Source organism: Besnoitia besnoiti (assembly GCF_002563875.1).
Source record: "Besnoitia besnoiti strain Bb-Ger1 chromosome Unknown contig00007, whole genome shotgun sequence".
NCBI classification, from domain to species: Eukaryota; Apicomplexa; class Conoidasida; order Eucoccidiorida; family Sarcocystidae; genus Besnoitia; species Besnoitia besnoiti.
Window position 1 is genome coordinate 3,158,798 of NW_021703915.1, and position 25,018 is coordinate 3,183,815.

General features: G+C 56.5%; 3 protein-coding genes across 3 annotated transcripts; 2 read left to right on the plus strand and 1 right to left on the minus strand.

The window, feature by feature from the left end:
* Positions 1-2,062: 2,062 nt before the first annotated feature.
* Positions 2,063-2,494, minus strand: BESB_074450 (putative AP-2 complex subunit sigma-1; the record flags this gene model as incomplete). The annotated part of the gene is made up of 1 exon (XM_029365818.1): positions 2,063-2,494. The coding sequence occupies one exon, from the start codon at positions 2,492-2,494 to the stop codon at positions 2,063-2,065; it is 432 nt and encodes a 143-aa protein (XP_029218302.1).
* A 1,903-nt stretch (positions 2,495-4,397) lies between these two features.
* On the plus strand, positions 4,398-10,570 carry BESB_074460 (helix-hairpin-helix motif domain-containing protein; the record flags this gene model as incomplete). The annotated part of the gene is made up of 11 exons (XM_029365819.1): positions 4,398-4,567; positions 5,045-5,449; positions 5,964-6,053; positions 6,314-6,368; positions 6,845-6,983; positions 7,436-7,481; positions 7,819-7,934; positions 8,303-8,418; positions 8,728-9,456; positions 9,621-9,683; positions 10,283-10,570. The coding sequence occupies 11 exons, from the start codon at positions 4,398-4,400 to the stop codon at positions 10,568-10,570; spliced, it is 2,217 nt and encodes a 738-aa protein (XP_029218303.1).
* Positions 10,571-13,792: 3,222 nt separating this feature from the next.
* On the plus strand, positions 13,793-24,184 carry BESB_074470 (uncharacterized protein; the record flags this gene model as incomplete). Its single annotated transcript, XM_029365820.1, has 21 exons — positions 13,793-13,898; positions 14,399-14,417; positions 14,801-14,896; positions 15,386-15,431; positions 15,817-15,887; positions 16,235-16,330; positions 16,600-16,686; positions 17,137-17,223; positions 17,426-17,494; positions 17,718-17,807; positions 18,112-18,168; positions 18,472-18,516; positions 18,794-18,953; positions 19,358-19,660; positions 19,961-20,005; positions 20,277-20,337; positions 20,666-20,853; positions 21,210-21,290; positions 21,533-21,663; positions 21,980-22,054; positions 22,411-24,184. 21 exons carry the CDS (start codon positions 13,793-13,795, stop codon positions 24,182-24,184), a joined length of 3,687 nt encoding a protein of 1,228 aa, XP_029218304.1.
* Between the last annotated feature and the right edge of the window lie 834 nt (positions 24,185-25,018).

Here is a 25,018-nt window from a genome sequence, read left to right on the forward strand (position 1 = left end):
GGCGAAGAGCGCGGCGGCGGGCTCAACGGGAGGCGCATCCATGCAATGCAGCACCTTAGATGCATGAAAATATTGTGTGCGTACATGGAACTACGCGTGTAGCGGCGAGCGGACTGGAAAGGGAGATCAGAAGGCCTGGGACGCGGCGCTGCGTAGACAGGGAGATGAGCCAACCAGCAGAAAAAGATAATCGGGAAATACCGTGCCCGTTACGATTGTTGCCTCTTCTTCAAGGCGACAAAGAAGGAGGCGAGAAGAGAGAATAGCCGCGCCGGAGCTGGTGACGCGGGAGATGAAATCATACGCAGCCGCGGAAGGGAGAACGACAGAGGGAAGATAAAAGGCATACGTTGGCGAGGCGTCTCCTTATTCTCGTTATGTCTGCATGCCTCAGCCGATTGCGCCGCAGCTCGCTTCCTCGGATCGGAGGCAGGATGCGGAGAGTCCAGCCTCCCCCTCTACAGAGAACTACACACGAGCTGCTGTTGCTGATGCGTCGCCTACCGATTCACTCTTCGTGGCAACCGTGCCTAGAGATGTGCCGTCGCATACAAGCGATGTTGTTAAGTATGTAGCGACATATATTTGCATATAAATGTATATATGGGTATGCGCGTCCTCTTATCCGTATCTGCGTACATCTGTGGATTCGTACGGGGTGAATCGGTGTGACTATCGAGGCAGCAAGCAGCGGGGGGGAACTCGCGACGAAACCGCAGTGCGGCTGCATTTTGTCTCGTCTCCGCCGTTCCAGTGATGTGGGGACAGGTTCAATGCGAAGCTCTCTGTTTTTGAAGACGAGAACGGTTCTGAGCGATCACGCCATGTGGGATCTTAAAATGTATCTTTAGCCGCCCCGGCTCACGTTCGCTTCTTGCAGCCGCGCTCGAAAACCCGTTGTGGCACATCCGCCGCACGGCTAGCATCGCCTTTGCGGGCACTATTCTTCCAAAGAGTGTAGACTCTGATACGACCTACTTACCCGTAAGATATATATATTTGTACTTATATAAATGTATATATGTACAGATATCGCCTGCGTTGTTGCGCGATGCGCGCACCTCATGCTGAAAGCTCCTCTGTACAGCAGCCTCTAAGTAGACCTCTGCAGGTTATGGGTAAGGCCAGCGCGTTGCACCCAGGACTGCCGAAATGCATTAATTTAAAAAGCAAAAAACTAAAGGTACATCGTTAGATCAGCATAGCGGCGGGGCACAGCACGCTTCTTTCTGGCGCCCGCCAGGAACCCGACGCGGCGAGGCCACTAAGTCTTGCACGTCGACCCGTCTGTACAGATATGTGTATAACTAAACGTATGAGGAACTGGAATCCACAAAAACCTTCGAAAGATGACATCCACGCGCGTATCGCCGCGGCGCACACTCACTGCGGCGGTTGACGAAGTTGAAGACGTAGCCCAGCACTTTCGAAACAACAGCTCCGCGCGCCGCAGCGCACGACCGCCTCCAGAGAGCTCGCGAATAGCAGCAAGGGATGCATGCCCCGCTGCAGGAGCAAGTAGCGACGCCGCTCTCTGTACACTCCTGAGCAAGAGACGCGCCGCTCAGACGCGCCAGAAGTTCTCCTAGAAGCCTCAGTCGCCCTCAGCTGAGCCTCGCCTCTCCGCTGACGCCTCAGCTCGCTTGCGACCCGCGGCACGTCGACAAAGGCCGCGGCAGGCGGAGGCCACGCAGCTGCGACGGCTGTGTGCACGACAGAATCGGGACTCCGCGGAAGAAGAAGAGAGAGACAGGCTGAGGAGCTGGGGCACGACACAAGGCGCCCTCCATGAGCAGAGCGAGGAGCGAGGGTTTTCGAGTAGAGGAAAAAAAACCTTTCAGATCTTAAGAGCAACGCTTCGTCGAGCTACGAAGCAAAGAGACGCCTGCTCCAATCGCAGGAGACTCGGAAAGAAGGGAACCGTGCTCAAGCAGCGGGGAGAACACGCTTCAGAGGCCAGTTAGATCTTCTTAGAGGCCCTCATACACAGAAGACAGCATCGCCCGCGGCTCCGCCGAGCAACTTGGGATGCCTTGCTTTCTCTGCGGATCGCTCCCTGGTCTCAGTCGAGCCCGTCGAGGCGCTTCGCGCGGCTGACGATGAGTTTGGTGCTGGTCTGCACGATTTCGCCGGCCTGGATGAACTGGTCGAGGAGGAAGTAGACTTTGTCGACGTGGAAGATGATGTCCAGCTCGCAGACTGAGCCGAAGTACTTGTCGAGGAGCTCGACGAAGAGCTGAATGCCTTCAAAGATCGCCAAATCGTTCTCGCCACCGTCGATGCACACCACGAAGACCAGCCCCGCGTACTGTCTGTACACCAGATGGTAAGAGCGGAAGTCGAGGACGTTCGCCCAGCGCCGCTGCCGCTGCAGCACTGCGGCGTGGATGCCGCTCTCGACTTTCCAGCGCTCCTGATCAGACAGACTGCCCTCATACCAACGCGACAGCCGTGTCTTGCCCTGGCGATTCAGAAGCAACACGAACCGAATCATTTTGAAGGCGACCGCAAAGCGGGGGAAAAACAAACACACCGAGAAAAAGGGAACCAATAACGAGCGCGAATGACGCGTCTAAAGGATGCGGGAAAACACCTGGTGCCTCGCGAGCCCGACGCCGCAGACGCCCAGAAGAGAAAGAGGAGAGCGAGAGCGCCGAAAAAACGAACTCAAGAGCGGTGCCGAGACGCGGGGCGGGCCTGCGCCACGAGGCCGCGAAGGAGAGAGACAGGGGGAGAGAAGCGGAGACAACAGCGGCGAAGCCCTGAAGCTACACAACGCGAGGCGACTTCGCAAGAGACAGGACAAGAAAAGAGGAGTGGCAGACGAACAACGTAAGAGAGTGAAAAACGACGCCAGAAAAAAACTAAGCGCGCGCTTCAACGCAGACACCCGATGCCTCGGAAATAGATGGGAGACGTCGCTCTTGCGCTTCCATCTCTCTTGCTTTCTGGCTTTGTCACGATCCCTGCCTCCTCCGCGTTTCGCTCTTCAGCAGCCTTCTGCAGATCGCATCCCGCGGTGAAGGCGTGTCTGTCTTTGACGTTCCTCCCAATCCCCGTCTGTCGATCGCTCCTGAGTCTGCATTCGATTCCACACCCTCAATGGACTTCCTCCCAGCACGTTCCTTTATCTTTTCTCTCCTCATTGCATCTTTGATCTCTGTCTTTGCCCTCTGTTTGCCCGCGGCATCGCCAGCGCGAAGCGCCGCGTCTCACGTCTTCTCCTGTCTTCCGGCGTGCGCCGCTTCGCTCTACTCCGCCTTAAAGGGCACTCTTGATCCTGTCCAGAAAATCAGACTTCTTCATTGCCTTGCACGATCCTCGTTTCACGACAGGAAAACTCCAACAAAGGCGACAACTCGTCCAGCAAGGACAACGAACACAGACTCCCGGAGGAAAAATGAAGAAAAGAAGATAAAATCTGCGCGGTTCGTCAGCGAATCGCGAATACAGCTGAGGAATAATCGTACGCGAGATGGAGCGGAGCCCGCCGGCGACGAAGGAGAGAGGGAGAAAAGAAGAAAAAAGAAGGCAGGTAGAAATGCCTGACAGAAGCGAAAGACAGCCTACTCACAGCTTCTTAAACTAGAAGAAAAAGAGGAAACAAGCGGAAAACGAGTGAGAGCAAGGATAACGAGAATCGCCAGACCACGGGAGGAAAGCAAAACGGGAGCAGAGTGAGATAAAAGACGCACATAGAAAAAAATGAAGAAGGAGAAACTGGAACAACGAAACGTAATGAGAACTTTTCTTCAGAAAAATGAGTATGAAACAGATTCGGAGGTGACCTCTTTCTGCATTCAACTGTCGCACATCTGCGGCTCTTCGCATGCAGGGAGACGACGAAATCGATGTGCGCATGCTTCATTCGCCAAAACGTCCTCCAGGAGCAAAGCGAGACCAGGAGAGAGGATCTCTCGATTTTTTTCGTCTTCCCTAAGACTCACAGAGACGCGCATTTATGTGCCTGCTTTCTTTTCTTCGCCCCACAGTGTGACTTCGTCGGTGGCCCTGTATCGACACCGCCCGCGGATCGTCAAGACACGCGAGCTCGTGTGCGCGCGAGTCTTTCCACGCAGAGCTGGATGGCGACACTCGCGAAGACTTTCTTCGGCTTTCCTCCACCTTCACACGCTGCTCGTATCTCCCTTTCCCTCTCGAAGCCTCTCCCTCGTCTTCTTGACCCGCTTTCTGCTCTCAATAAGCTGAGCTGAGCCGCGTCGCTTCCGTCACTGCCCTCTTCTACGCCGCTGCCCAGCTGAGTCCTTCGCCTTGCTCGCCTGCATCTTTCTGGCGCGCCGGAGCGCCTTCTTGACTCTTCTCTCCTTCGAGATTCTGTCCTCTGCTTCCCTCGCCTCACGCGCCTTCTCACCGCGTCGTCGGCCGCCGCGGACGCAATGGGCCTGGAGGTAGAAGACCTGGCGGCGCTGGAGGCCGCCTGCACAGACTGCGGCGCGTGTCCTGCGTATCACAAGAACCTCGCTTTTTCTTCTGCTGAAGATCTCTGCGAGTTTCGTTCTGCGCTGCTCTCCTGGTTCGACTCGAATCGTCGGAAGCTCCCCTGGAGGTAAGCCTCGCCCACGGGCTCACCTGGAGCCGCAGACCACTTTAAACCCTGGCGCTCTTTGTATATATCCTGCAATTTCGCGTGCTTTGTCGCGAAAGGCCTCCCTGCTGCCTACAGGCCGCACCAGCCTCTCGCGCTGAAACTCCAGCGAAGCGCGTTTCGGGGTCAAGTCGAAACCTCCTCACTAAAGCACCTCCCCCCTCACCCCTAGTTGCCCGTGGTGTCCTTTTGTCTCGCACTCTTCTGCGTCTCGCCTTTCTGCGGTGATCCGGGAATCTCCTCATCTGTTTTTCCACGTGGAGCTGGAGAGCCCCCCGCGCGTATGTCGAGCGCGACTTGCGCGCAGTTGCGAGGTGCGTGCTTGTCAGCGTTTTTCGCGGCCTGCTCGGCGGTCAGAGAGTGTAGACAATGCTGAATTACTGAGACACGAGAGAGTCGCTCTGCGCGTGACTCTATGTTTTTTGGTTTTGCCTGCAGAGGCGACCCTCCGCCGTTTACCTCCTGGGCGACCACGCGCGCGGCTTCGGGGTGCGCGACGGGCCTGAAGAAGAATGCTGAGAGCGGCAAGTCTACCTCCTCGATTCTTTCTTTTTTCGCGAAAAAAGAAAAGCCAGACGCGAAGACGCTCCAGGGAAGTCCGCCTCCAGCCACGACCGACGCTTCAGGCCCCGCCTCGGATTCCGCACGGGGTTCAGCGGGCACGCGGCAGCCGAAGCGACAGAACGAAGAAGACGCAAATGGCGGAAAGGGGAAGGAGAGCTCGCCGGCGCAGGCCCAGACGGAGACCGACAGAGAACGCGTGTCGCCGTACGGGGTCTGGGTGAGCGAGGTCATGCTCCAACAGACGCAAGTCTGCACCGTGATCGACTACTGGCAACGATGGTATGACGGCTTTGAAGCAAGACTTGCGCACAAAAAACCCCGCGAGCCCGACCTCTTGAACCACCTGTGGCCTGTGCCAGTGTGTTGCGCTCGTCGTCGCGTCTAAGGGCCCCTCTCCGTCGTTAGAACTTGCGCACTGGAGGCTCGCGCGAGACACACCCGCAGCCCCCAGACGCACACGGACCCGCGCTCGTCGCTGCGTCCTCAAGCTGAGCTCTGAGGTGCACATCTTGCTGTGGGACCGCCTTGATCTGGCGCCCCGGCGCGTAGACTTAGTCTTGCGTCCCTGCAGAGACTCCGCGTCCACCCCAGCTATCGTTTTCTTCTGTGATCTGCTGCGAGGCATCCTACGCGAAGGCGTTCCCATATCACACACGGACACGCATGTGGGTGTAGGCGAAAGCCCCAAGAGCGTGGCTGCCCACGCCCGGCAGTTTGAGGCACCTGGCAAGCGCCCAGACTGGGGAGCGCCGCCAGCGATCGCGACTTTTCTCTCTGCTCGCTGCCTCTGCAGGGTGGCGCGCTGGCCTACGGTAGCCTCTCTCGCTGAGGCGTCGGAGGAGGAAGTTTCGCAGATGTGGAGCGGCCTGGGCTACTACCGCCGGTGCGTCGAACTAAGACGGAGCACGGAAAAGACTCTGTCGCGTGGCTCACTTTCGGACTCCCGCGCGTCCAGCCGTTGGATGCTGAAGAAACGCCAGGGGGTGCGACAGAGCGTCCCGAGTTCGTTTCTCGGGAGCGGCTGGCAGGCTCACCTTCACCCTTTGGAGGACAGCCGACACTGCAGGAGCCACGCAGCAAGGGAGAACGAGCGCCGCCTGCAACGAGGTGCCGCGTCTCGCTATTGTGTCTCCTGTTGCGTAGGGCAAGGCAGCTGCTGGAAGGCGCGCGGACGGTCGTGCGAGACTTCGCGGGCGAGGTAAGAGGCTGAGCGCGAGGCCATGCGCCAAACCGTAAACCCTAAATTCATCGATTAGAGACTTCTTCCGGACTTCTGACCGAGCCGACTCTAAACCTGAGCCCGGAATTCTAGAATCGGCTCGGTGGCGGGGTCACACACTCGTAATGCCACAGAAAGCTGCTTCGGCGACTGCGGGCATAGCGAACTAAGTTGCGGCAAGTGACTCCGTTTGCGGCTGACAGATCAGCTGCCGCCTCCACCCCAAACTGGAGGCCGAGGCAGTCTCCTCGCCTCATCAGGGCATGTGTGAGGAAGGTCAATGTGTGCACATGTGGATCTATATATACCTATATCTATCTGTTTAAATGTATGAATGTGTTTATTTCTGTATGTGCTATCGCCCATTGGTCGAGGCTGAACGCCGCCGTCTCGAGGCGTCAGACGCCGGCGCAGGCTACGAATTTATCTGCTTCGAGTGCACGTGCTTGCTTCAGCTGCCGAGTCATACCGACAGCCTCCGCTCCATTCCCGGGATCGGTCCCTACACCGCCGGCGCGATCAGCGCCATCGCCTTCGGGAACCGAGCTGCTGCAGTCGACGGCAACGTCATTCGCGTCTTCTCCCGGCTCTTCGGTAAGCGCAGGAGAATGCATGCGTACACGCAAAAGACACATATGCCTCCACCTGTCTCCGCATTCAGGCACAAATGCATCCTCGCACGGTGTTCCTGGCAGCGGAGCTCGCACGCTGAAGCGCGCGTATCCGGGTTTGTGCCGACGTGTGGCGGTCTGGGATTCATGCACACTTCTCTACATGGGTATGCAAGTATATATATCTACATTTTATCAGCACAGCGGGTGCCTCCATCCAGTTCCGCGCCACGCGCACGTAGTGTGAGGAGTAGGGAGTCTCTCCGCGAGGCGAACAAACGTCTGTCCCATACGTGCGTTTGCGCGCTGGACGCGTTGCGCTCGATGTTCTCTTTGATTCGAGGCTGTGCCTCATTCTCCGTTTTTCCGTCGTTCCTTCGGAGGTTTGGTTACGCTTTTTCTTCGATAGCCCTGCCTGCATGTTCCTCTGTGCAGCGCTCGCGGCACCCGCGGACAGTCGCGCCCTAGCTGCACTGTGCAAGTAAGCGCTCTCAAGCGCCCAATCGCACGAGAGGAGAGACTCAGGAAGCACGCGTGATACCGAAAGCCGCCTGGCAGATGCAGATATATGCGTATACAACCGACTACTCGATCCCATCCTATGTGCATGGCCATGTGGTAACAATCGAGCAGATCTCGGATGAGCCAGAACGGCATCCAATTCAGTTTCATGCCTCGGCTTTTTTGCGCCCGAGGAGACTCCACCTCGATTGCCTGCTCACGTGCACTGCCTGGAGGTTTGACTGGGCTTTGCAAAGCTTTCTGCTCTCACATCGCGCCTCGCCGCGTGTTCGCCGTTGTGTGAGTCGCGTCCGTAGTCGACTCATGCCTCCGCTCCTCGCCCCTGACCGCGCGGGCGCCTCTACCGAGGCGCTGATTGAGCTCGGCGCGACGATCTGCAGCCCGCGGACGCCCTCTTGCCGCGCGTGCCCAGGTTAGGACGGCGCAACCTCACGGCGCAAACACGCGTCTTCGCGGCAAGAACATGAAACACCAACTCGTGTGGCGTGGTGTACTGAGGCTGGCAACCCGAACCGCTCACAGAATCAGCCTGCTGGTCAACCGCTGCGCGCCCAGGCTGCAGACCTCATACTCAGCTATAGATTCCTCAGTCTATCTACCTATTTATGTGCATTTCGCTAGAGATGGTGATCGCCGTGGATATCCAGTTCAGTCCAGCCCTCGGTTTGCGTCCCCCCTCCCCCCCTCTGAAACTCTGAACCCTTGAAACGCACAGCTCCGTCACGGCCTCTAGGTTGTGGCTTTGGGTGTTGTCTCGGCGTGCGTACTTTCTCGCTGCAGTTCGCAAGTTTTGTCTGGCTAATAAGGAGGCGAAGGAAGACGTCGTGCTGTGCAAATCCCGACAAAACGTTCATGCTTCAGCGTGCAAGCTGTGTATCCCTTTCGCGGACGCGCAGGTAAGGGCTGCTGGGATTCCTGGTGTTCAAATGCCGTCGCTCGCCAGCGCCCCGTCTGGTGGCTCTCGTGCTGTACTTGCAGAGCTTCGTCCGGTTGCTGCGGTCGGTGCTAGAGCGCGCGTGAGGGGAGATGCAGACGACGTGATGCCTTTCTGTGTAGGTACAAGTAGAGTCCTCTGCGTAAGCCTTCCTGCTGAGTGATGAAGGGAGCGGCTGTGCTGCGTAGTTGTTTGGCCTTTCGGGGCACGTCGGCCCTACGATGGAAGCTTGTTCGGCGCGGGAGGTCTTTGTGCGGTTCGCTGCGCACAGGCGGCAGTTCGCGAGAGACAGCAGGCCGCGTATCCCGCGGCAAAGGCTGTGAAAACCCGGCGAGAGGAGACCTACGTCGCGCTGTGCGTCGTGCGGAGGTGCGCGAGGGAGACACCCGCGGAGGCCACAGCAAACGCCTCGCCTGCGCGGCGCGCGCCTCCACAGACAGACGCGCAGCGTGTGCTGAAGGCCGGCAGCGGCGCAGGACAAACCAGCGAGCCCGATGAGGCTCTCGCGGCGTGGGAGCTCCTGCTGCGGAGGCGGCCTAGTTCGGGGCTTCTTGCGAGTCAGCTCGAGGTGCCCAGTTACCTGTTGAGCTACACGGGCGGCGCTGGCGACGGGGGGGCTGCTCGCGGAAAGGAAGGCACCTGCAAAAGAAGAAGGAAATGCACTCCCGAAAGCGGAACGTGGCAAGAGAGTCAAGCTCCAGATGACGCAGCGGCGGCCGCGTCGCCAGCAGAGGAGGAAGTCGACTTGACGCGCGACGAGACGGACGATGAGGCTGCGAGCCCGCACAGCGAAAAAGAGACCCGAGCGACTGACGCAGAAAATCCGAACGAGGCCGCATATAGGAGCGACATGGCGCTTCGCAGGGGGCGGGGGACGCCGGCGGAGCGACCCGGCGACCCAGGAGGAAGCCATCACACTGCGGGCTCGGCGAGCCCAGATGCCCCTTCGCGGGGCGGGGCCAGGGGCCTCCGCTGCTCATCGACAGACCCCACGCAGAGGGTAGGTGGACGAGCCCGAGACCGACCGATGGGCGCAATGCAAGAGGCCGAGGCCATTTTGCGACACACGAGAAGCCTGCCACCGCTAGAGCTCCGTGTCGGCGTGTGCGTCCCCGCATGCAGTTACCCTCCGAACTCGTCTTCCGACCGTGTGTGCCTCTGCAGGCCCTCCGCGAGCTCATGAGTCAGCTGCGGCCGTACGCCGTGATCACGGATGCACCGATTGCAGTAAGCCTTCAGACGAATAAAAGAGCGCGCCCCAATGGCAGTGTCGTGCTCCCGCCCGTTGCACAGCACATGGCAGCGGAGCCTCTATCACCTGCATCTCGCTTGCTTTTCAACGCAGTGTTGAGGCACCATAGACAGCGGCTTTTCAGGAGCTGTGGAGAGAGGAGGGTGCATGGGCAGCCCCGAAGCCTGGCAGAGGCAAGGCAGATGTACCCAACTATAAACATATAGGCAAACACCCCACAGAACGTAGATGCCTACCAGTATATATGTGATATATACACGGGTGAGACATGCCTCAAGCAGGGATGCTCACGCGCCATAAAGGCCGCGGTAGAGTTGAAGTGTTTCGAGGGGTTGACCGGGGAATGCGCGGCCGGAAGAGCCTCGACGGCTGAACAGTTTTTGTCTTCGCCGTCTCGTGTTCATTCTCTCGTATCTAATTCGATGCCATTGTGTTGCGAGGCCATGAGGAATGCCTTCCATTTCTGCCGTACGCTCGCTCCTTCTCGATGCTGAGCGTTGCGAGGGAGGATACTTCGGTGGCGGTTTAGGGTTTAGCGTCTCGAGTCGCTCTATGCCGGGTGCTGTCTTATCAGGTTGGGCAGGTTGCACACGCGTTCAGTCATGTTGAGCACGTGCTGAACATTTTCTTCGTGGAAAGCGACGTGGGCGAGCGGTCGAATCTTTTCGAGGCGCGGGGGGCTTTGGTCAGTTCAGCCAACCCCAGCCAGCCTGCAGCAAGCGGAAACGACGACCGCGAGACGAGGCAGGACGAGGCCACCGGCACAGAGCGTCTGCAGTGGGCGCCAGTCGCCGACGCTTCAGTGAGTGTGACTTCCACAGAAAAGGAACCGCTCTCGCGGCTGCGGACTCTGGCGAAATGAATGCATGTGACTTGTGACTTGCTCTGACGTGAACTCCAGACTCTGCGAGGGGCGCTAGAGATTGCGCTGATCGCTGCGTTACAATATTGGTTCCCCTCCACACTCATTTGTGACACCTCGTCTCAGCCCGGTGTGTGGCTGCCTAGCGAAGAACTGGGTATCGGAGTACCCGCCGTGCGTCTCTACGTCGGGACGGTGAAACACAGAAGGCGGAGAGAAAAGGTTCGCACGTTTGGAGCTTGGGCATTTCTCTTTGCATCCGATTCTCTGTGCCTTTTCTTTCGCGACTGCAGGCTCTCTGCCACTCTACGTACACCAGCAAGGTCTTGGATGCACTTACCACCTTCCTTCGTCAGAGGCAAAATAGCCGCCCGTCCTCAAAACACCAGCGCGGACAAACCAAAAGGGAGACGCCACGAACGCAGAAGAGTCCCGCGAACCAGCTCCGCCGGTGAAACCCCGTGACGGGGCACTGACGCGGTTTACCACTCGGCTTCGACCGGTGCGTGGATTCGCGGCAATTTGTCAATTTTTTTTGCCTTTTTTGCTTTCACTCCTTCTGATAGAGAGCGCCTTCCCCCTTGCTCCGATCTTTCTCGGGGGGCACCGTCATGATCTTGTCTGAACCACAGTCTCATGCTTTGTGAAAACGGACTGCGTGGCTGCCACTGGATTGCTTTCCGTAGCAGAGGCACTTCAGGTATCTGCAGTACAGAAAGGCTGCTGTAGCCCACACTCGAGCGTGTCGCACTACAGAAAAACTGGCGTCAGCGTCTTCGCTGAGCGGCACTAAAAAATCGCGAAGACGCTGATCTCACGCGCTGGCACTCAAGCGTTTTCCAGGTATATCTGGATTCCGATAAGTGACTGGATGACTGACACCAGCCCGTAGAAATGCCCCAGATACAAAAGAAAAGGTAGGGTTTACGATATCACTGAACCGCTGTTCTCAACGACTATCGGGTGTCTCCCCATGGGTGGTCAGGACCAAATAAATAAGAGCTCGCGTGAAGTCTTGGGAATTAACGCAATATACTACTTGCTAGTAACTCCAGGTTCTGTATTCGTTGCTCGAAGTGTTTGTTTGGCGACGATTATTTCTTGCTTGTATCCGATAGCTATAACAACGTGAATATATGTCCATACTCCCTGGTGACGGGCGCTCTTTACCGCAGATCTGGAAGCGTTCGCTGAATATTCACCTTCCAATGCTGTATGAGGATCCCGGCAGTCCGTGTAATATTTCCTGGAAGCACTAACGTTATAGTTTGCCGTTTGAGCTTTTTCTGAGTCATGCATTCGTCGACTGCTACTACAAAAGACCCATGGTATCAGCTGCGGCTGTCTTCGTCCCCGTCGTCCGCTGCCCATTTCGCGATTCCGTTCGATCGTGTCAGGAAACGTTTCCCTCCGCACCTTGCACCAAATCGGTGGTCATTGATCTTTGCAGAGACTTTTTTTTTTTTTTTTTTTGCTAGAGATTCGGGCTGGCGCAGAGCGGGAGACTCATCGATGTTCAGCTGGCTAGGCGCAGACTGCTCTCGATTGTCGCGCGAGCGACTTTTTCACAGGGCGAAATGCGCACGTTGCTGTCAAGGCACCGCAGAATTTATTCTTCTTCTCAGCCTTCTGCGAATCTGAAGACACTACGTGCGAATACGAGGCTTGCGACTTTCCTTTTCGCGTGGAATGCGTCGCAGCGAAAGAGATTTACCTGGCATACAACCGCGTGCACCGTCCCTCCTGCGTTTGTCCCCCGTATCGATGATCGTGCAGCTGGACAGGTTTTCACTCCAAGCGTTCGCACTGCGCGAGCTGCCGGTTTTCTTAGTCTCAAACTCAAATTGAGGGAAAGAACTTCGTCCGTAGCTACTTCTTCGGCAGATGCATGCTCACAAAAGGGCTGATTCGGCCCCTCAAAGCGGACGCGTTATTCCCTACGCAGCTTTTCGCGTTGACATTCGTCTCACCGGGTAGCGTTCCGCTCTCGAGCAGATTTGGGCTTCTCTTCTCTATTTTTAACCCCGGAAACCGGAGTTTCTCTGAAACACGCATCGAGGAGGAAGAGGCAAACGCCTCGACGAGTTGAGAGTCTGCTGTACGTTTTTTTCTGTGCCTTTCGTCCCAACGTGCCTTGTCAAGCGCGTCGCGTCTACAGGGCGTTGTCACCGTATGCACGGCGTGAGTCTCTCCGTTGAAGAGGCTCGAGAGGAAGAGGATGCGAAGCACCAGCACAGACTGACACGCTCTGGTGTCATCGATTGAGTTGGTCGTCTTTTTCGCAGTGTGCCAGCTGTTCCTCCAAGTACTGCTGTCTCATTTCCGCGGCTAGCCAGCGAGTCCTACCGTTGTCTTCTGTCTTTCTTTCTCTGCGCGCTCTACAAGACGCCTCAGAGGCTCTATTCCTCCATAACTGTCCGTCTTTGCTCCGTCACTGCAGCGTCCAGCTACCGGCCTTCCTCTTGTTTCCAGGCGCAAACAGGAAATAGACTTCTATCTGCGCGGTACTTAAGTGAGACGCGGGGGGCACGCTCTCGTCCTCGTACTCCCTCTTTTTCCACTTCTCTCGTTTTTAGTTGTCTCGTTTCTAGACAAGAGACTGTGGCTGTCCTCGTTGTACGACCATCCTCTTCGATATGGGCTCCAAAGGAAGGCCTCAAACGCGGTGGACTTCACGTCAAACTTCCTCTCTTTGTCCGCACGTTTCCTCCCTGAAGGCGTTCGCGCTCCTTCTCCATCCTCCTTGTTATCGCCTGCTGCCTCTTTCTTCTGCCAGTGTCTTCTTTTCTCTCTTCGTCTCCACCTTACCTTCTCCACACTGAGTCAAACTGGTCTGCTGCCGCGTGTGCCGCCTTCGTCTGGCTCCGTTGCCTCGTCTGCGTTCCTTTGGCCATATCACACCTCCAAACAGCTAAGCCTCAGTTTGTATCACCTCATTTTGTTACTCAGGGACTTCTCATCCATGCGATGAGCGCCTAGGGGTCTCAAGAACTTCGCTGCTGTTGCATCGCCACCTCATCACTTGCGTGCAGACCGAAAGCGATTTTCTCAAGGATTTGCCTGCGGCCGCTGTGGGGCGGGTTTGATTCCGGCGCCACCCTGTGTTAAACAGCCCAGGGGACTGGCAACTTCCGCTGCAGGCCTCTCGAGATTTCTCCTCTCGAGGTCAAGCCGCTGGACTGTTCTCGAAGGAGCTTCAATGCGCTGTCATTTGCCCAATCCATGAAGAAGTTCACCTCCCTAGGCAGCGGCTCCAGCAGCCGCAAGAAAGCGGAGAAAGCCTCGCGCGCGGCTGCGGAGGCCGGCAGAGGCCAGGCCGTAGACGGCGGTGAGCGGACGAGAGAGACGCGAAGAGGCAGCTGAGAAAACGAGGGCATTTGAAATGCGGACGCGAGGCACGCCTTCAAAGCGCCGCAGTGGACGTGGATGCAGAACAGTAGGGACAGAGAAGAGGCGGATTAACGCAAATAGAAACGGGGAGCATGGAGAGACACGGAAACAGGAACACAGTACCCGAGCGGAAAGACGAATCGAAGTGATGAGTAAACAAAACTCGAGTGAGAGCGAAAAAAATAGTTAAGGAAAGAAGAAGAGGAAAGGGAGTGGCGACAACCAGGCGTCAAAGAACCAAGGGAGGACGACTTTGAATTGAGACGCTAGGAGTTTCGGGGAAGATGTAGGCCCGCGCTCCGCTTCGTTGGCTGTCCGCTATATAATACCGGTCAAACACATCTGTATATAATTATATGTATATATGCGTGTACGAATGTATGTATAAATACACACACATCCTGGGTTTCTCACCTGTGACTTCTGCTGTATCTGCAGGCTACAGTCTCGACTCGAGGTGAGAGGCTGGGCATGCTGCATAGCCTTGGAAGCGAGTGGAAACTTTCCTGAGCGTTTCGTTCGTGCACCCGCCCTGTGTGTCTCTCCCAGCCTTTATAAGAATCCCTTTGTGTGTGCTGCGTTTCATCTCCTGGCACTGCTCGCGCGTATGCCGGGAGTTGACGTCGCCGCGCCGAAGCCGTGTCTCGTACCGCCCTGAACACAAGAGATTCTCGCCTCTGCGGATTGCGCAGACGGATGTCAAAACCCCGTGAAGGAGTGGGTGACGACGCTGCGGAGGTGCGCTTTGTGTGCGGCTCGCGCACGTAGGGCGTCTCTGCGCGTTCGAGGCTGCGCTCGCCGCCTACGGATGCTGCTCATCTTGCGTTGTCTTCCTTCCAGCGCATTGAACGAGTTGGAGATGCTTCGCGTGGAAAATGCCCACCTGAAGCGGTTGATTGAGCAGCAGAATGAAGCGCAGGGCGACGACGGTGCCAGGTAGGGTGCGAGATGAAGCGGGAGCGACAAAGCCGAGACACGAGGGAGAGGAACTCTTCCTTCCCGCCAGACGCATTCAACGGACAAAAGGGAACGAATGATTCCACGTAGCGCCTTTCCAGGCTTCGTCATCTTCTTCCTTCTCTCTGCTGTGACAAACAGCAACGCCACCTCGGTCTGCTTGCGCTCCCAGTTGACCTGAGGAGGCAGGCATTTTGAACATGTTCCGGCAGCTTCCTTCCTCGCCCTCCCAGTGTAGTTTGTTTCAACTTCTTCGCAGGAGGCGTCAGGCCTTCCACGATGCCTTGCTCTTTTCATCTCGTTTCACTGCGGAAACCACCGGACACATGTTAAATTCCTCGGTCGGGAGGCGTGGTTTGTGACAAATTTCATCGTGGCGGCGTCTGCGCGGGGCCTGAGGCGTGTATGTTGCGCGATTTTTCACTTTGTCTTAAAAGCTTAGCTTTTTCTGTCTTCCTGCCCGTGCAGCGCCGCCGAAATCGCGCGTGTGCGAAGGGAACGCGATGAGCTTCAGGTCAGTTGAAGAGAGCTTCTGTGCAGCGAGAAAACACGCCTCACAAGAATTAATGGAGACTGAGAGGGCACGTTTGGCATCTCTTGGCACACCCTGGAGGTTAACGTCACACAAAGATAATCATAGCTCCTTGCTGGTTTTGTTCTGTCGACTCGAAGCACAGGGGTTGCAGTGTGTCTTTCTTTCTCCATTGTTCACAGTTCACAAAACTAAGGCTATACATCTGGGTTATACGTATACTTGTATCGATTCTTCTCTCGATTGGCGCACATATTCAGATGGATAGAGTCGAGAAGCAGCGGGGCTCTCTCCATGCGAAGAGCGCTCACCTCCCGCATTTAGGAAAGACACGGCGCCGTCTGCATGCGGGTGTGGCGTTGTGCAGATGAAGCTTTCAAAGCTGCAGGCAGAGTATGACACGCTGCAGCGGGACTACGCAAATCTTCAACGAGATCGGTAGGCTCGCGTGGGCAGATGCATGCAGGCGTATCCCGATGCAGTATCACCATGCTCGTCGGCTGGCGCCTCTCTCAACCTCGTAGTCGCATCCCAACAGCCACCAGCTGCCGCTAAGAGCTCAAAGCGCAGATCGCATTCTTCTCGTATGGAAGGGCTTAGGACATGCCTGCTTGAGTTGACGGGCAATCCGTCGGTTGGTTTGTGCGGAAATCGCTTTCCGCGCTTCGCGCAGACAGGGCACCACACCTGTTGCCTCCATCGAAGGCGAACCAGAAGGATGAGATAGCGAAGCTGTGGAAGCCTCTGGCCGCATTTTCTCAGTTTGGATTTCGCTTGCTGCTCAGACGGATTGAGGTCGACGAGCGCCATAGCGAGACACGCACGGTGGAGGCTCAGATCGAGTTTATGAGTCAGCAGCATCAACAGGAGCTGCAAGAAAAGTAGGCCGTTCCGCCGAGTGTTTCATCTGTCAGTGATTTCTGTCCGTCGGCATGTGTGGTGCCCCGGCGAGTCTGGCACTCCATTGTGCTCGAGTTTTCACTCTGCTCTGTTTTTCCCCTTCCATTTCACGGCACTCGCGAAGCGTTTTTGGACTTGATGGGATGTGCTGCATGGGTCACGCCTACTATTTAATATTTCTATACATTTTGAGCACTTCTGTTGAGATGCAAAACAACATTCCCGCCTCCGTTAATGCATGTGTGCGCAGAGAGAGCCGCATCCGCGAGCTGGAAATGAAGCTCGTCGACTTGGAGCAGGAAGTGGAGCTTGCGCAGAGTCCGGCGCACTTTATCCAGTGAGACATTACCGGCTTGGCTCTTCTCTGCATTCATATTTTTCGCTTAGCCGCGTTGACTCGCTGCCGGCGTCATCCTGCGAGTCCTGGACGAGAGGGGCGGCACGCTGCACTGATCCACGTGCGGTGGAAAGCGCGTTATCGCTTCCTTGCAGCATCGCTATCGACAAATGCTCTGCCTGCGGATGGGCAGTTGCGTCGCACCTGTTACAAACATATATATATGTATATATATATATATATATATATATGTGGATGCAGATTGATATCTATAGGCGTGTGTATTGGCGCGCATGACCTATGGGGAGCCTCACTTCCGCATGTGCGCAAACATAAATATATACAAACATATTTACGGGGGCGTTCGGTCCATGTACCTGTCGGTCTTCGCTTACCTCGGGCGTCTCTAGCCGTCCTTGCGGAATTCCTTCTGGCTCCTTTGCATCGCAGAGCGCGGTCGCTTGACTTCGATGAGATGAAGGATCGCGTCGCGGATCTAGAAAAGAGACTGCAGGTCGCCAAGGCTGACAACCAGAGGTGAGACCCGATATTAAGTGATACCTTGTTCTACCTGTATTTGAAATATAATAATACGTCGACACATCCTCGCCTGAGTTTCAGTTGCCTTCAGATGCTTTTGCGTTGAGTCAGTTACGTAATACATGCAACAACGTTTTTAATTTTTTTAAATGCATGTTCAAGTTGATCTGATGGATTTTAAAATCTTTTATCCGCACAGACGTGCGGAAGAGGCAGACCGGCTGCGCGAAGAGCTCGAAGCCGCCAAGGCGAAGGGCGCCGACGAGGGGTAAGACATGATCACATGCAGTCTCTCTCTCGCTTGCCTCCCGCAGAGTTTGGTCTACAGCATCTCAGGGGGTCGGAAGGTTCATTATCTCTCTCTCTTTCTGCGCCTGCGGTGTGAAGCCGGACGTCGTGTACTATGGGCGGCGTCTCGCGAGACTTTCTTGCGAAGAGCTTCAGAAAGCCCCTCGCTAGCTTTGATTGAAACCTGTTTGTCGCCGCCGCAGGGTTGTTGCGGCGGCGAAGGCCGAGCGGGACTACTTCAAGGCGCAGCTCGAGGCGAGAGATGCCAAAGCGAGGAACTATCAAGAAAAATCGTAAGCGCGTTCCGCGAGGAAGTGCGGTCGCGCTGCAAGTCTTCGTCATTTTCGCGCTTTTATCGCGGTCGCCGCCCTGCTCCGTAGCTACTTGGCTCAGGCGTCTCTCCGCGAGGAAGGAGAATCTCGCGCGAGAGGGGCTGTTCACCGGTCGCTGAGGCAGGCCTCTGTATGTGCTGTTCCTGGTGCGTAGGTAAACCTTAAATCTCCTCGTAGTCGGGTTCGATGTTGCGGCGCAGGGCTAGTTGATATTATTATCGTTTTCTGCCCTGTTCTTCAATTGCGGTGGGCTGCCGTCGCGCAGGGACGAGCTCGAGCAACAGACGCAAATGCTTTCTGAAGAGCTGCACAGAAAACAAGAGTGAGTGAAAAAGAGTAAGTGGGTTTTCAAACGAAGGCATTCTCCACGTGCATTTCGGCGGTCGTATTCTGATGACGTCGAAAGGAAACTACTCTTGAAAAGGAGCTTTAGATACATGCACGGGCGTAGATATACGTAGAGTCACGCTTGCCTATACATGAATCTTTTTTCTTCTCTCTTATCTTATATATATATATATATTGGATGACATGGGTGTGCCTAGCTTTACTGTACTATGGCGTGCCCACGGGGTACTTGGGGTCAGTCGCGCGAGTCACCTGTGTTCTGTGTGCGTGTGCTCAGAATCATCAGTTCTTTGGAGTCGCAGATTTCAGACCTGCGCATGCGGTAGGCCCTGTCACCCTAATTTACAAATACGTAGACGTTTCATCTTCGCCTTTTGCCGTAGACTCTCTTATCCTGCATATGCATGTTTATGAGAGGAACCTGTCTCCATGATAGGTATACGCGTCTGTGGCGTACGAGAATTCGAAGATCTCGTTGGCCTCTTCTTTGCTGTCCTGTATCTTCGGATACACAATTATATATATGGATGCACATACATATATGAATATTTATAGCCTGCAGATGTGCTTTGATGGGATACTCGTTCTGCTCTCCGCAGAGACTCTGGCGGGGTGCGGGAAGCGGAAGGCGGCGCGGCGGAAGGCCTTCCAGCCGACATCAGGCAGCTGCAGCAGCTTGTGAAGGAAAAGGAACAAGCTGTCTGGCATCTCAGCGACCGGCTGCTTGCCATCAGCAGCGAGAAGGACGCGCTTGAGCAGGTAAACCGACACCCGCATATAGAACAAGTCGCAGCTCAAATATCTATACGTGCATTTATGTGTATATCTGTCTATATTTAAAGTTGTATATGGATGTTATATGTATGTGCATTTCTATGTGTATTTGTCTATATTTATGTATATCTATATATATGGTTGTACGTAGGTGTGCGTGCGCGTGTGTCCAGTCCATTAGCTCTTGGCCTGTGGAGGCTCGCTCATGATTCGGACGGTTTGAGTGATTTTTCCCCTTTTGTATCTTTTTTTCTGTCTACCGGGTCTGCTAGCCGCCACGACTTCGGGTTTGATGCCTGTCCTCCATGTTGAATACCCTGCATTAAGATATCTGTAAATTAGGAAAAAGTTCTGTCCCCCTTTTGCGGCGCGTGTCTCGCCCGATGCAGAGCAATCGCCAGCTGAAGGCGGAGCTCGAGAGCACCCAAGTCTCTGCGCCACAGCCACCGACTCCCTCGGGGAAGAAGTCAAAAAAAGTGTGTGAAGAAAGCCACCAACAGGTTCAGACTCAGCTCGCGCAGGCACAGACGCAGCTGGCCGCTTTGAGGGAGGAGAAGGACAGCCGGGAGCGGCAGTCGCAGAGTCGCATTAGCGAGTTGGAGCGGAAGAGCGGCGACTTCGAGCGGCAAGCGAAGCGCAGCGAAGAACGCGTACATGACCTGGAGCGCGACAGAGATCGCCTTGAGGCTCTGGTGAGGCAGCCCCGACAAATGGAACGCATACAGAGAAACAAGAGACGCGGGGGGGCTGCAGGCGCCTGATCGCGGGGAATCTGCCGAAGGCGACTCAGAGCCAGAATGGGGAGAGTCGTCTTCTCTTTTGATCTGCTCGACCGTCACCTGCTGAGGGCGTTTCGTGGGCAGGCGTCATGAGTTCGCCCATGCATCTTCCCTTGTGACAACTGCGGTAGATTCAGACGGATTGGGCGCTCTCTTTAGGCCGTCCCTCGATTTCTCATGCCGCTGTTTCTTTAGCTTGTCTCTCGTTTGCAGCTGAAGAAAAAGGACGCCGAAATCGAGGCCCTCGAAGTCTCAAAGGTACACGCAGAGTCAAAAAGGAATGTCTTGAAGAGTCCTGCTGTGCATGAGCCTTCTTGCTGGGGGTACATGAGCGGCATCGCTTGCGACAGCTTCTCACTAAGGTCTTGTCGTTTGAGGCTTGCTTCAGTTTCATGTTGACTCTGTTTTTGAGTCGCAGAGACCTTTCGTCTGTTTCCTTTTTCTCGCGCTGAGACTACTTACCCCGGGAGCTCTGGTCGCTCTCGCTCGATCATTCTGTTTTCTCTCTGTTTTGTCATTGTTATTTCAGGAGTACCAGGTGAAGGCCTTGGCGGTTGCGCGGACGGTGACGCTTCCTGTACACCACGAGAGTAGGTTTTTCTGCGACTCTCTGTCTCTCCAGTGATTTCCCTGAGACAGGATTGTTCATCAGCTTTTTCTGGGCGTATATACTACAAGCTGGACTGCTGCTTTAGATCTCGAAGGTCTTTATTTACCAGGTCCAAGCTCTTTTGAGCTCCGCTTCAGCACTATGATAAGTGCATTACACCCTGTCGGGTTTCCGCACTCGGTGCCACTCCCGTCTCCCTCGCATCTGCGTGACTCGACGCTTGAGTCTGTCTCTCCCTGTCGGCGACCCCGCGTCCTTCTCTCCAGGGACAGGGTGCCTGACTCCCTTCTCGTTTGTGCCACGCGTAGAATCCGAAGGCGACACCCAAGCGGGCAGCAGCTTGACTGCAGAGGACTTGCGCATCGAGCTCGCGCTCAAGTCTGCCGCACTCCGCGCGTTGAGCGTCAAAAACGCGCATCTGAACGATGTGCTGCAGCGACTGCGTCTCGCGAGCAGCACCGAAACTACCGAGAGAGAGCTCGAGGAAGCGCAACGCGTAAGACTGAGCCCGCGACGCGGGAATCGATACCGAGACAGGTGATACCCCCCCCCACCCTCCCGCACGCATGCATATGGACACATGTACTTTTGTATTCCTGTCAAAGCGCGGGTTGATGCGCAGCATATGCCTGTCTTTTTTTGCGAAGAGACTCACCCAGAACGAAGCTTGAAACAGACGATCACAGCAAGGACTGCCTCAGCTTTCAAGCCTTGGAAAGTGTTTCTTCTTTCTCACCGCCTTCCAAAGAAAAGAGAACTCTGGCGGAGTGCCGGGGGCGTTTGGGTGCCTTTCCGCGCGCCGAGGGCAGCTGAGAGCGGAGGCCGTTTTGTCGCGCGCTGTGTGTGCCGCAGTCACTGCATGCCACCAGCACGGAGCTTCGCCTCGTTGAGGGAAATCTGAAGAAACTTCAAGAGGAGAAGACCAAGCTTCAGGTATGCTCACCACTTCAACTCAGCTCAGGGACGTTCATGTCGTATCCAACGCCCTCAGATCAGCACGTGCGCCACACGCGTCGCCCCTGTAGCGCGCGCGACCTCTCTCCGTGCCTGGCAGCGTCGTCTGTTGCCTTTTCTGTGTCCCGCTTCGAAGTTCGGCTGCCGCACTAGCCCATCTTGGCTTCCTTTGTAGCCTATTGAGGCTTTAGGGCTTTCTTGGGTCTGTTGTGTCTCTTCAGGCGCGGTTGGCTCGCGTGGAGACCGAGCTGGAGGTCTGGCGCAAGGACGCGCAGACTGCGCGGGCGGCGCTGGCGGAAGCCCAGACGCGAAACGCGCGAACGGCAGATCAGTACAAGGTGCAGAGTGACAGGTAAATTTCCAGGGGTGACTCCAGGGAGGTTGAGCGTGTTACGGGCCTCAGCTATGTGTTTTCGGCTGAGGGCGCGCATGGAGAAAAACTGTTTTCTCGCAGCGTCCTTCCACGCTGATTATACCCCTGAGTGTTGATCTCTCGAGGCGTCAAGCTCGCCCTGCGCTTCGGAACGCCGCGTATTTATTCGCGAATCACTCACAGTAATGTTGGGACCGGCGTTGATACAGGTGGCTGTTAAGAGATTCGCCACAAACGCAACTGAGCGTCTAGCATTTGTCATTATTATTCTTATCTGCTTTCCGCTTTTCCTCAGATACTCCTCGATGCTCGCGCGGGCGATGGCGGACACCGAGCGCCTTCAACAGGAACTCACAAAGGAGCGAAGCGCGTAGGCAAAAATGATTCCCTCGTGATTCGCAAAAGACGTCATTTTTTCTAGGCCTTCTCTCACTCCTCGTCTAACCGCACTCCCGCAAACGCGTGCCTCTCTCTATATATGCATACATTTTTTTGTCTGTCTATCTGTATATCTATCGATACCTACATATGTGTATATATCGGTATATGCGCACCATTACATCGTCTTGCATCACAGCGCATGTGCCCAGGCCTGCGCAGCCTTCGCCACAGCAGGACGGCCCTCTCTGACGTCGTCGTCCGCGGGCGTGAAGCATCCTGTACATGGAAAGCTGCCACCTGCCCACAATCTGCTTGCTGCTGACTGTGCTGAGATTTTCTGCGCAGACGCCGAGAGGCCGGGAAGGCGTTCCGCAAGGAGCTGCGAGCTCTTCGGGCGTCGAAGGCTCGCCGTCTCGACTTTGAAGACGTGGATCCTCTTCATCCACTGCCGTTGCCCTCGGGCGGCGCACCTGCGCAGGAGGCTGACGCCCTCCTTCACTCCGAGCCAAAGGCGGAAGGAGAAGTGAAGCAGGCGAGCGGAGTCGACACCGCGGGAATTCTGGTGCCAGCTGCGATGGTTTACTCCTCACGAAGCGAGCCTCCGCACGCGGCGGGGGGATGTGCGGGCGGGCATTCAGCAGACGCCTCGGGTGTCTATACACTGCAGTCCGCGCCCTCCGGCGGGGTCTCCCCGGTGGCGGCCGCTGCATCCGCCGCGCCGATCTACGCCTCGTCGTCTGCGGTGCCCTCTTCCTCAGAGTCTGTGCGGGTCTACGGAGTGCCGGCGGCGGTAAGCACGGGCGTCCTCCCCAGTGAGGTGTACGTACACCGCCTGGACGGCCGCACTGAGAAGTACCTGACAGATGACGAGGTTTACTACGTGCTGGGCGAAGACGGGGCTGTGCGATGCGTGCCTCGCATCAAGCGCGCGCCGGGCGACGACGACGGCGACGGCGAAAAAGACGCGTCTGCGCCGAAAGTCTCAGAGGAAGATCAGCGCCTCGCTGCGAGGATTCTGCGGCAGTACGTGGCAGAGGCCGAGGAGGAGCGCAGGACGCGAAGCGAGACGGGCGGCGATGCCTCGGCGTCTCACAGAACGGACTCTGCCGCGTCTGCGGGGGGGAGAGCGACCGCGGAGCGCCAGCGCGACAGGCGCGAGAACGACGGCTGTAGGAGTCCAGTCAACGAAGCTTCGCGCGACGATGAGAGCGACGTCTCCGTGCCGAGGCTGTCCTGGGCTAAGGAGACTCGCGAAGGGCGAGGCAACGTGCATCGTGCGGCTGTGGTGTCGCGGAGCAGCTTGGACTCGCCGCTCCACGGGTTCCGCGGCGCTGACACGCCGAGCTACGGCTTCGGGGACAGCGCGCGCGAGGACCCGTTCGACATGGAGCGCAGCCTCTTCACAGATCTGCCCTCGATTGCGCACGCCCACAACAAACTCAGCTCGCACCAGCCGCTCTCGAAGGAGCAGACCGCCTTCTCGCTCTCCCCCGAGGGGTCGCGGCTCATCAGCACGGCCAGCGACGCCTCCGCGCCGGGCTTCTCTGAGGGCAGGGACCGGCGCCGCCCCCAGGGCCCGTCTGCAGTCCCATGCCGCGCGCTCGACTCCCTGTTGTCCCTAGACGAGTTGTTTCCGTCGCGACGGGCTTTGCGGCTTCCAGACGCCGCCAGAGGCCCCCACGCGGACACCGGCGGGGGGAGCGGCGACGCAGGCGGAGACGCGGCATGGCGTGCCGAAGCCGAGCGCGCAGACGAGTCCCCCAGAGGCGACGACGGGAGTTGCCCTCTAGACGGGGAGGAGGAAAGTCCGCCTGGTGCGTCTGAGCAAACAGAGAGCCGGGAGAACGAAGACAACGTCCCCAAGAACGGCGCGACGCGGGGGACAGAGGGCGGGGCGAAACTGAGGCGCGTGTCCTCTCCGCCTGAGCCCAGCAGTCACGGAAGTGTGTCGCGCTTCGTGGAGCATCTGCACTCGGTCGAGGCGAAGGGGAAGAGTCTCTTCGGCGAGAGGCGCATCGCCACCGCGCCGGAGGCCGCCAGAGGCGTGATGCTGCGCCCCAAACCCGACGGCGAGGAGACGCTGGAAGCCGAAACGCACGACGAGGTGGATCTGTCCTGAAAGGAACTCGAGTCGAAGGAGGGGGGGGGCACCTCTGCACAGAGGAACGTCTTGACCGGAGTTGCTCTCCACAGCTGTGACTCTGATTCTCTCTTCAAGAGGGGCTGAAAGCCACAGATCCTGCGCAGGTCTCACGTGATAGTCGTCTATTCATTTTGGCATGTGTGACGTACATACATATATAAATATATATCTGTATGTTTTTATCTGCATGCATGTATATGTGTGCAGTGTTAGCAAACTCCATGTTAGGGAGTACTGCAGCGCGTGCCAGAACTTTAAGTTTTATGTTTGCATGTGAGCGACGAATCAGAGGCAAGTTGCTCTACGAGTTTGAGATGAGAGTGACGCAGCGAGGGGACTTTGAGAACCCGTATTCGAATGAAGTACGCAGGGACACGAAGCACGCGCTTGGAAGCATGGCTCCAGATGTCTGCGGTAGGGTGTCACGTGTTTGCATCAACCGGTCATCTCGCTGAGATGCATTTCAACGTTCTAGGGTGGGACGAAGCTGCGCGGCGCTGGCAGCGGGTTGGAGATTTCGTGTGATGTCATTTCGGCGTCGTGTCGTTGACTACACAGTCCCGCGAACTCAGCCGTTGTTGTCTTAAACAAACAAACGCAGGTTTGTCAAACCGCTGAACCTGGATCCCACAGAGAGATAGAAAGAGGACGGAGTATGGTATGCGGACGGCAGGACAGAGAGAACGGACGCTTTGCCGCAGGACAGCACATACAGACAGCCAAAAACCTAGGCACAGACAAAGGCCGGCAAACCCTAAACACTTGGCTGCACTTGAGCAGTCTTCACTCGGCTGATGCTCACTCGTAGAC